This window comes from Lipotes vexillifer, unplaced genomic scaffold, assembly GCF_000442215.2.
Source record: "Lipotes vexillifer unplaced genomic scaffold, Lipotes_vexillifer_v1.1 scaffold130, whole genome shotgun sequence".
In the NCBI taxonomy this organism is placed as follows: domain Eukaryota; kingdom Metazoa; phylum Chordata; class Mammalia; order Artiodactyla; family Lipotidae; genus Lipotes; species Lipotes vexillifer.
In genome coordinates this window covers 552,451-563,715 of record NW_006793860.1, presented here as the reverse complement: position 1 = coordinate 563,715, position 11,265 = coordinate 552,451, and the positions used below count along the sequence as shown (strand labels likewise).

At 51.0% G+C, this 11,265-nt stretch overlaps 1 protein-coding gene across 1 annotated transcript in view; it reads right to left on the bottom strand.

Annotated features, from left to right (window-relative positions):
* The window catches only part of NLRC5 (NLR family CARD domain containing 5), a 100,822-nt gene that overhangs the window by 57,933 nt on the left and 31,624 nt on the right, over positions 1-11,265 (bottom strand). Inside the window, exons 7-10 of the mRNA XM_007466822.1 lie at positions 7,895-8,202; positions 7,004-7,063; positions 2,703-2,771; positions 2-1,537 (exon numbers count right to left, since the gene is read on the bottom strand). Of these exons, the coding sequence (XP_007466884.1) occupies positions 2-1,537; positions 2,703-2,771; positions 7,004-7,063; positions 7,895-8,202 (1,973 nt within the window). The remainder of the gene's footprint in view (position 1; positions 1,538-2,702; positions 2,772-7,003; positions 7,064-7,894; positions 8,203-11,265) is intronic.

Here is an 11,265-nt window from a genome sequence, read left to right as displayed (position 1 = left end):
AGCAGGAAGTTGTGGAAGGGCATTTGATGGGGGAGGCTCTGGGCTGTGAAGCCAGCCAGCTCAGGCACCTGTGTCTCACCCACACAGTGACACAGCTCTACAACCTTTGGTCCCGTGAGCCTGCGGGTGGCCAACTTCCTCAGTGCTTGCACCACTGCTGCCTGCTTGGTACCCACCCAGGCCTCGTCCCGCTGTGCCAGGAGGCTGAGGAAGGGGCGGCAGGCACAGGACGCCAGGCCCGCCAGAAAGGTGGGGAGGTGGTCTAAGAGGCCCAGTCTAGCTTTGCTTCGCTGCACCCAGCGAGAAGTGAGGGTGACATGTTGGGAGAGTGTATCTTTGTCCACCTGGGGGCTGGCCATCAGGTGCAGGGCAGCAAAAAACTCCTGCAGGCTTAGGTGGGTGAAGGCATAGCCTGTCTCCTGGTGCCCGGGCCCCGTGCACACACAGAAGGAGGTCATCAGGCCGAGGGCAGCCCCGAAGTCCATCACGGGTGGAGGGATGTCATCTGCAGAGAAGACGACCTTCCCTGTCTCCAGGCCCTGTAGGGCCACCTCCCCGAGACCCAGCAGGGACTCGGCAGGCAGGAACCCTTGGGGGCTGAGGGTTAGCACCATCTGCACGTAGTTCTGGGTCATGGTGGGCAGGAGGGCCGCAGACTGGCCTGGAGAGCTGCCCGGGAGCAGATGGTAGAGGCAGAGGCAGGCGACTCGGCACAGAGCGGGCACGGCACACATGCTCCAGAGACGTCTGTTTGCCCGCAGCTCCGCTAGGGCTGCCTCCTGGGATGGCTGGTCGCTGAAGAAGCGGCTCACGTACTCCTCCACCCGCGGTCCGTCAAAGCCCCACATGTGGACCGTGGCCACCTCGGTGGGCAGGCAGGCGGGCAGCTTCCCTGGACGGGAGGTGGCCATTACCCAGCAGCCAGGCAGGAGGGCCCCGCGGCAGAGGCGGGAGAAGAGGGTGAGCGCTGACGCTGGGCCCTCAGGGCCTGCAGTCTCCTTGCTGGGGCAGGGGTGGAAGACCTCGTCCAGCCCATCAAAGATCAGCAGGGTTCCACTAGCATTCTCCTGCAGGTACTGGAAGACGGCCTCGGGGCCAGCCTCAGGCCTCAGGTACAGATCAAAAAGGAGCTGGCGTAGCGTCAAGAAACCTGTGATCACGTTGAGCTGGCGGAATTCGAAAAGGAACAGGGCCTGGAAGCGGTCCAGCTGACCATCAGCCCACTTCTGGCAGAGCCGGTGGGCCAGCGTGGTCTTGCCCATGCCCGCCTTCCCCAGAAGCACCGTCACTCTTGGGCCCCTGCTGGCCTTGGTATTGAAGAGGTCCCGGATGTTCACGTCGGTGCCATCTTCTGCCTTGGGGTCCCCTGTAATGGCCCCCTCCTGAGCGTCGAAGGGTGCTGAGGCCCGGCTCCATTGCAAGATTGGAGGGATGTAGACTTGGGGGAAGGCAAGCGGCTGCCCTGGCCTGGGGGTCCTGTCGGTATAGCGCTGCCGGGCAGAAGTTCTAAGCAGCTGCAGATACCTCTTGGCCAGCTCTGCAGGGGACATAGGGAGACTGTATGAGAGCCGGGGCCTCCCCACGCCCTCACCACAGTATCAGGTTGTTGGGAGCCTGTAGCCTTGGCCGTGTACGTATGGGGATGGGGGGCGGCAAGAGCACACAGGAGCTCTTATGCCCCCCAAATTTCTAGAATTAACTGGCTCTACAGAAGCACAGGCTCTGGCAGCCATTTACACGGGGAAGCGGGAATGCGGAAGTGTGGACCACGGCTCTGTTTGTTTTGCAACAATGTAAGTGGTGTAAAGTTTTCATTGAGATGGGGGAGGGGAAAGGGGGCACTTCCTTTGCCATACCTTATTGGAACAAGCTTACTTACTTGTGATATCGAAGTAACCTGCCTGCGGTCCCCATCCCCACAGTGTTTCAGCTGTGTGATGCCCACGATGACCCTAACACCCTGTGGGCCCAGGCACTGAACCATCAGAACTGCGGAAGCTGGTCAACAGTCAATACCTACATTGCTGGGTGTTAACTTTAATTGCAGGGTCATTTGGGAGATCTTGGGTGGCCCAGGGGAGGGCCCGGGGCCACTGTTGGGAGACACTGGATACCCCTGCTGGGGGGGCGCCTGACATGAGTGTCCTATTTTATACAGATATGAATCCTCTGACCAGCTGTGAATCCTCTGGCTATGCCCCATGGGGCTGGGTTTCCCCAGCTGGTGGGACAACTGGTGGAGAATGTCTGTCCCGGCCTGACCGGTCCACAGCAGCCCCCATGTCTTCCCAGGGGCCCCCAAGGCTTCTGCCTTGCTATCCAGCTCAGCCCTAAACGGGCCAATGGGAGCCCAGTTCTGAAGTCACGCTGGTCACATCCCTGGAGCTCCCTCAACCCTGAGGACATGGGAGTATCCCCGGAAAAGCCTGGATGGTGAAGCTGCGACCTGCTGGGATGCTTTGGGCTCCTTCAGCTGAGCCATCTCTGGAGAAGCCGCGCTGTGGCCCACCGGGCAAGGGGCTTCCTTGCCAGACCTAATAGCTCCCTCCTCTGCCCACCCAGGACCTCCTCTCCTTCCCTCCTGGGAGCTTGGAAGACAAGAGTCAGGGGGCCCGTTATCAGGGGGCAGAGTCCAAGATCTGCGTCCTTGCCCCAAGGCAATCCAATCCAGTGTTCGGGTCTCTCCCCACCTTGGTACCCACCTTGCTGCTGCTTCTTGAACTGCTTTGGGCGAGGTGAGGACCCACAGCTCTGATGAGGCCGCTTGAGGTCTGGAGAGAATGAAGGAAGGAGTAAGGGGTGAGGTCTGGGGGCCTGGGCTGAGGGGGTAGCCAGCACCTTCAGGGAGCTCCATTCCACAGACAGGCAGCAGCCAGACAAGTATATCCATGCTCAGGGACTGAGTGAAGGCAGGCGGCAGGCAAAGGCTGCATCAGCATCAGTTCCTGTTTGCAGAGGGGTCCCAGGCCCAAGTGAGAGGGCTGGAGGCTCTGGGCTTGGGCATCTCCCAGCCCAGAATGCAGGAAGCAGGGCCCACAGCCAACAGCCTCAAGCACTAAATGGCTTGGGAAGCACCCAGCTCTGTCGAGGGCACTGCTGGTTGGAAAAGCTTCCACGAGGCTTGGTCAGGCCTGTGCCCTCCCTCCTGTACCAGTGTGTTTTATCTCCCTTATTTCACATCTTCCAAATTTCCTCACTTCTCTTACTAGTTTCATGAGTTCTTGTCTGGGTGCGTGGATTTTCAAGAGTTGCTTTAATACCTTTCTGAAGAGGTTGGGAAAGGAAGGAGAACAAACAGGAAGGGGAGACAGAGAGGAGGGAGGAAGAAAGAAAGGGGGCTATGGAAGAATTTTAAGAAGTAAAGCAGGACACTCCCACAACCAGGCACTGGTGACCAATCAGAACGGCCGCTGGAGCAGGCCCCTTGCCCCGCCGGCTGTTAAACTTTTAGATGCTGGTCTGCAGGGAAAGCCAGGGGTCCCGAAGAGGGGCTGGAATCAGTGTAAGATACATTTGGCTGCGATGAGCAGCTTGCAGGATCTTAGTTCCCCGACCAGGGATTGGACCTGGGCCCTCGGCAGTGACAGCACTGAGTCCTAACCACTGGAACACCAAGGAATTCTCTTGTATTTCAATATTTTAACGAGTCTTTTACTAATAACGGACTCACTAGCTAAATATCAACCAGGCCTGGTCACAGCCAGGTGACAAGTATTCCAGCTCAGTGATAAGGGACAGAGGGACCAGGTATCCAACAGTTTTGATTTACTGGGGAGCTAGGATCACGGGGTGGATGTTTTCTGTTATAGCCATGCACAGATATAAGTAAAAAGTCAATATTTCTATAGAAATAAAGGTTCTGAAACCACAGCAAACATCATACTTAATGGTCAAAGACGGAAAGCTTTTCCTCTAAGACCAGGAACAAGGGAAGGATGCCTGCATTCACCACTTCAGCTCAACACAGAACTGGCAGCTCTAGCCAGAGCAATTACATCAGAAAAAGAAATAAAAGGTATCCAAATTGGAAAAAAAGAAGTCAACTTATCTCTGTCTGCAGATGATCAGATCTTATATGCAGAAAACCCCAAAGACAACCACAAAAAAAGCTGTTAGAACTAATAAATGAATTCAGCAAAGTAGCAGGACATAAAGTCAACACACAAAAGTCAGTTACATTTCTATACATGAACAATGAACAATCAAAAGAAAATGACCGGGGCTTCCCTGGTGGCGCAGTGGTTGAGAGTCCACCTGCCGATTCAGGGGACGTGGGTTCGTGCCCCGGTCCGGGAAGATCCCTCATGCCGCGGAGCGGCTGGGCCCGTGAGCCATGGCCGCTGGGCCTGCGCATCCGGAGCCTGTGCTCCGCGACGGGAGAGGCCACAACAGTGAGAGGCCCGCATACTGCAAAAAAAAAAAAAAAAAAAAAAAAAAAAAAAAAAGAAAATGACCAAAATAATTCCATCTACAGTAGCATCAAAAAGAACAAAATACTTAGGGATTAACTTAACCAAGGACATGAAAGATTTGTACAATGAAAACTACAGAATGTTGCTGAAAGAAATTAAAGAAGACATAAATAAATGAAACACATGTTCGTGGGTTGGAAGACTTAATAATGTTGAAAATTTCAATATTACCCAAAGTGATCTATAGATTCAATGCAATCTCTATTACAATCCCAATGCCTTTTTTTGCAGAAATAGAGAAGCCCATTCTAAAATTCATGTGGAATCTCAAGGGACCCCAAATGGTCAAAACAATCCTGAAAAGGAACAAAACTGTTGGATTCACACTTCCTGATTTCAAAACTTACTACAAAGCTACAGTAATCAAAAACAGTGTGGTATCGGCACAAAGACAGACATAAAGACCAATGGAATAGAATAGACAGCCCAGAAATAAACCCTTACATATATGGTCAAGTGATTTTTGACAAGGGTGCCAAGACCATTCAGTGGGGGAAAGGACAGTCTTTTAAACAAATGGTGCTGGGAAAACTGGATATCCACATGCAAAGGAATAAAGTTGGACTCTTACCTAACACCAAATACAAAACCTAACTCCAAGTGGATCAAGGGCCTAAATGTAAGACCCAAAACAGTAAAACTCTTAGAAGCAAACATAAGATGAAAGTGTACGACACCGGGACTGGCAATGATTTCTTGGAGATGACGCCAAAGGCACAGACATCAAAAGAATAAATAGAAAAACTGGACTTCATAAAAATTTTTAAAATCATACATCACAAGACCCTACCCACAGAGTAAAAAGGCAACCCACAGAATAGGAGAAAATATTTGCAAAACATATATCTGATAAGGGATTAATATCCATAATATAGACAGAACTCCTAAAACTCCACAACAAAAAACCAAAGAAGCCAATTCAAAATGGGCAAAGGACATGAACAGACATTTCTCCAAAAAAGATATATGAACAGCCAATAAGCACATGAAAAGGCACTCAACATCACTAATCATTGGGACATCCCTGGTGGGCCAGTGGGTAAGACTCCGTACTCCGAATGCAGGGGGCCCGGGTTCGATCTCTGGTCGGGGAACTATGTCCCGCATGCCACAACTAAGAGTCCGCACACCACAACTAAAGACCCTGCACGCGGCAACTAAAGATCCCGCATACCGCAACTAAGACCCAGTGCAACATAAATAAATAAATAAATAAATATTTTTAAAAAATCACTAATCATTAGGGAAATGCTAATCAAAACTACAATGAGATACCACCTCACACCCATTAGGTTGGCAACTATCAAAAAAACAGAAAACAAAAAGTGTTGGTGAGGACGTGGAGAAACTGGAACCCTTGTGCACTGTTGGTAGGAATGTAAAATGGTGAAGCTTCTGTGGAAAGCACTGTGGAAGTGTCTCAAAAAATTAAAAATAGAGTTGACATATGACCCTGGATCCTGGATATATATTCAAAAGAACTGAAGCAGGGTCTTGAAGAGATATTTGTTTACCCATATTCATAGCAGCATTATTCACAATAGCTAAAATATGGAAACAACCCAAGAGTCCACCGAAGGATGAATGGATAAGCAAAATGTGATTTACACATACAGTGGAATATTAGCCTTAAAAAGGAAGGCAGTTCTGACACCTGCTACAACATGGATGAACCTTGAGGACATTATGCTAAGCGAAATAAGCCCGTCGAAAAGGACAAATACTGTACGATTCCACTTATACAACGTACTCAGAGTAGCTAAAGTCATGGAGAGAGAAAGTAAATGGTGGTTACCAGGGGCTGGGGGAGGGATGAATGAAGAGTTATTGTTTAATGGGTAGAGTTTGCTTTACAAGATGAAAAGAATTATGGAGATGGATGGTGGTGGTGGCACGACGATGTGAGTGTATTTAATACACTGAACTGTACACTCAAAAGTAGTCATGATGGAAAATTTGATTCCATGTAATTTACCACAGTAAAAAGAAAAACAGAAGAAAGATTCTGAATAGAGTGTGGCCTATGAATCAGTGAGGCAGACCATCTGATCGCTGACCTCGCTGCGCTCCATCAGAAAATCAGTCAGAGGCTCCCTGGGTGTGGACGGCAGTCTGTGGGTTAGTGTCAGGCCTGCAGGTGTCTGAATGGTGAGGGGCCTCAGTCTGTGGGCTGGAGCATGAGGCCCTGAGGCTTGGGGACAGGGAAGTGAGAACAGGCTTCCCCTAGTGAAACCAGGGAGGGGATTCTGGCAGTGGTCAAGGGCTGACAACTTCAGACTCTCCCAGGAGGCTCCAGGTTAGACCCCTGGGAACATGTATCAGGACAGGCCAAAGCCTTGAGGGGCAGAGAGGGGGTGCGGGTGAGGCTGGGAGTCGTGGTGAGGGACCTGGGAAGCGTGCAGATGGGTCCAAGGATGAGGAGGCTGCTTTATGGGAAACGGCTGTGACCAGCCACCACCAGCCTGCTCTGGGTTTGAGGTGAGGACTTCGTGTGCTCACCCCCACTCCCACTCCCCAGCCCCGGGCCTTACCAGGGTGGAGCTGAGAGTCTGGTCGGCTTTCCTCGCCAACGTCCAGCTGCCTGGGGGAGCCTGGAAGAGGGGAGGAGATAATATGCTATGGGCACGTGCTAGGATGCCCTGGGACCAGCTCTGGCCCCATGTCTGGCTCGGGGCTCGTCCCTCAGGGTGGGTTCCCAGCAAAGGAGAAATCTACACTCAGTGATCTGTGGAGGGCACAGCTGGTGGTGAGCCTTGAAGGCAGCTGGGGGCAGACACGTGTGCATATCTAAAGGTTTGTGCACATACAGGTATGCGTGTGCATGCACACACGTTTATGCCTGCTTGTGCGCATGCACGTACGTGTGTATCCACACGTGTGTACACTGTGCCTGCCCGCCTGCCCTGCACTCTGCCTTGTAGAGTTCTTGAGTAAGTTCTCACTTTCTCTCCAAGAACACCGTCACCCCTCAATGTTCTGTGCTTCCCCACGGTGCTGTGTAAATAGAAAGAGCCCAAGAAACGTTCACTGGACAGAACAGAGTTCAGTCAGCCTGCGCGGAAGCAGTAGTCAGAGGGCTCTCTCTGACTTTCTGACTGCATTGCGAAAAGAAACCTCTTGGGTGTTACAGGCTATTTGGAATTTCCTGGCAGGAAGAAGTCACCTGGTCCTTTCTCTCTGTGCATCCTGCCTTTCTGGGCAACTGGGGTGGTACAAGGTGGAAGGAGGAGTCTTCCAGGTCCCCAGCAGATTTGGTGGTGTTAGGGCATTTGCTCCGGGAGGTACGCAGAAACATGGAATTTTGTTCCTGGTTTGGCCATGCTGTCTCTGAGTCAGACAGGTCCCGGCCTCGCCTGGGCCTCTCTGGCTCCCCACGCCCTGGGGCTAGCTGGCGGCGTTGCACTTCTCACAGCCACTCTTACCGTCTCTGTGGCCCCAAATGCTCAGCAACGGCACCTCCAGCTCCAGTGGTACGTCCAGCTCCATGCACACGCAGTGGATGAACTCCTGCCAGGTGCTCTGACCCTGGGTGTGCAGTTTGCTGAGTTGTTGCATGACCCTCTGTGTGGGGTCTGGGGACTGGTCCCCGGAGCCCAGGTCCATGCTGGGGAGGAAGAACTTCACCTTGGCACTCAGCCATTCTGGGTCTTTGCTGAGCAGCCTCACGAGACATCCGCACAGGTTCTCGGTGCCCAGCTGGAGGCTGACGGGGTCCGTGAGCAGCCCGGCCCTGCAGGGACCAGGTAGGCAGGTGAGCTGGGGGACAACTCAGCTGGGGGGAAGCCAAGAGGGGCAGTCACAAACCACCCCCTACATCTGAGGGGAAGAGAAGAGACAGACACAGAAGACAAAGAAGTGGCCTCTCCGCAGAGTCTCAATGCCATTGCCCAGAGCTTGGTCCCAGAAATTAATCTCCTTCTTCTGCATCCTTTGCAAAATTAATCTGTGCCTATGTATTGGCTCTGGAATGGTCTAGTTCATCCCCCGTGGATAATGCCCTGACGATGCTTTAACTCATTCTTGTTTCCATGGACCCATTTGTGCTGCTCTCTGTGTGAGCTAAGCTCATGGCAGAGACAACTAGCTGTCCCCCAAAATCTGTTCTTCCCTTCTTCCTTAGTACTAGAACCCCTGAATATTCCCTGGTCATCTGGAATAGACTATATTTCTCAGCCTCCCTTGTAGTTAGATGTATCCATGTAATTAAATTTGGGCCAATGGGATGTAGGCGGAAATGTTGTATATCATTCTTTGCTTCTTCCTGTTGGGTGAAATGCCGATGTGATGACTGAAACTTGGGCAGCCATGTTGGATTATGAGGTAAAAGCCAGTACTGAGGAAGATGGAGGGTAAAGCTTTCCTGTCCTGGACTCTCTGACTTTGAATTTCTATTACATGACAAGGAAATACATTTCTATTCTGTGTAAACCCCTGTTGCTTGGGCCTTTCTGCTATCCACAGCAAAATATAATCCTAGCTAATACAGACCATCTCCTCTCTCTCTCTAAGCAAATTCTCCCCTTCTAAACTGGAACTCTCAAACAACCTGCTGGTAGGAGTACTAATATAAGGCAAGGGACACATGTAGTGAAAGCCTAAAAAGTCTGTAGGCCCTTTGATTCAGCAATTCCGTTTCTAACACTCTAGCCTTAGGAAACAATCATGGAGGTACACAGAATTTTTAGTTACAAAGCTGTGCACTGCAGGATTATTTTTAATAGACAAAAATTGGAAGCAAACATAAATAAATAAATAAAAGGGCTTCCCTGGTGGTGCAGTGGTTGAGAGTCCGCCTGCCGGTGCAGGGAACATGGGTTTGTGCCCCGGTCCGGGAAGATCCCACATGCCGCGGAGCGGCTGGGCTCGTGCGCCATGGCCGCTGATCCTGCGCGTCCGGAGCCTGTGCTCCGCAACGGGAGAGGCCACAACAATGAGAGGCCCACGTACCGCAAAAAAAAAAAAATTAAAAAAAAAAAATTGGAAGCAACCTAAATATCCAACAGTGGGAGATTAACTAACTGGTTATCCATAATACAGTGGAATATACTATAACATTTCCAAATGTACTTTCTGGTACTATTTCCTTAATAATAGAGGCAAACACTCAGAAAGCACTTACTATGTGTTAGGCACTGTTTTACGTGCTTTATGTGTCTCATCTAATTATCACAACTCCAGAGACTCCACTTCTAACTCTGAAAAAGGTAGGAGGCCTGCCCAGGGGCCAGCCATACCAACTCCCAGAGGCTGGGGCAAAGACCATGTGTCCTGGGGTTCAGACCCCAGCTTCTCCCTTGACCCTCGGCAGAGGCCTACTGGGCACATGTCCCCAGCCCCTCTGGTCACCCTTCCCCAACTAAACTAATAGCAACAACTCCTTGCTCAGGCACAGGGCTTTAGAATTCATGAAACATGCTCACATCTACGGCATGGGCAGGAATCACCATCCCCACTGAAGAGATGGAAAGACTAAGCCAAGGAAGGGTAAAGGACATGCCCAAGGTCATCATACAAGTTCATGGCAGAGCCAGGCTCAGAACTGAGATTTCTTACCTCTCAGGCCAGTAAATTTCCAAGGCTTGAGATCCCTAGGTGGCACCAGACAAGGGCTAATCCCTGCCCTTTGTGTGATCTTGGCACAAGGATGTGAACATGGCCTAGGGCACAGTTTCTTTTCTGGGCTATAATGTCCAAAATCATATGGCCCATAAAGAAATCATCCAGGGCAGCAAGGTGCCAGGCGGAAGTGAGGAGTGCCTGGATGGTATAATTTCTGGGAAAGTCCTTCAAACTCAAATTTCCCCTCTAGACAGTCTAACATGATGCCATTGTTTCCACCATGAGTGCTCTATCCCCTGGAGGTAACACCTTAAGCTCTTTAAAAATAACCATCCCTGGAAGAAAAAGCACATTATATTATTACTGGTCATTGTGAAAGTCTGTGGGAAATAGCCTTGGAGACAGAGGTTCATAGTAGAAAGAGCCTCAGCCCCAGAGTTAGGAGATGGGTGTGCCGGTCCCAGCTCTGTAACTAATTCTCTGTTCACAGAATTAGGGCTGTTCACAGATACTCTCTTTCTAGGCCTTTGGTTGGATTGCATCTCCCTGCCCCTTTGAAACTGGGTATGGCCACGAAACTTGCTTTGGCAATGAAATACGCTAAAGAATGACCCACGTCATGTCTGTGCAGAAGTTCACCTTGTTCTCTCTTTTCCTCTAACACAGTGGCCAGCAGTATTCCAGATCTCGGCTGTTCCTTTAGCCTGGGTCCGGGAAAGAGGATAATGTGGACTAGAGGCCCCAATCGATTCATATTAGACAAGAACTGAGACCAGGAAATAACTTTTGTTGTCAAAGCCATGGGGACTTTGGAGGTTGTTTGTTACTGCAGCATACACTAGCTTATCTAAACTGATACACTATTTTTTTTTTTTTTTTTTTTTTTTTGCGGTACGTGGGCCTCTCACTGCTGTGGCCTCTCCCACGGCAGAGCACAGGCTCCGGACGCGCAGGCTCAGCGGCCATGGCTCATGGGCCCAGCCGCTCCGCGGCATGTGGGATCCTCCCGGACCGGAGCACGAACCAGTGTCCCCTGCATCGGCAGGCGGACTCTCAACCACTGAGCCACCAGGGAAGCCCCGATACACTCTGAACATGAGCAGATCTCTTCTCTGTCAGGGCCTTGGTCACACCATCCATGAAAAGGGTAGATGCTGACGCAGGTCCTTGCTGACGTTCTGTGTCTGATGATTCTCACTCTCATGCTGAAGGGTGACTAAGGGTAACTTTGCTA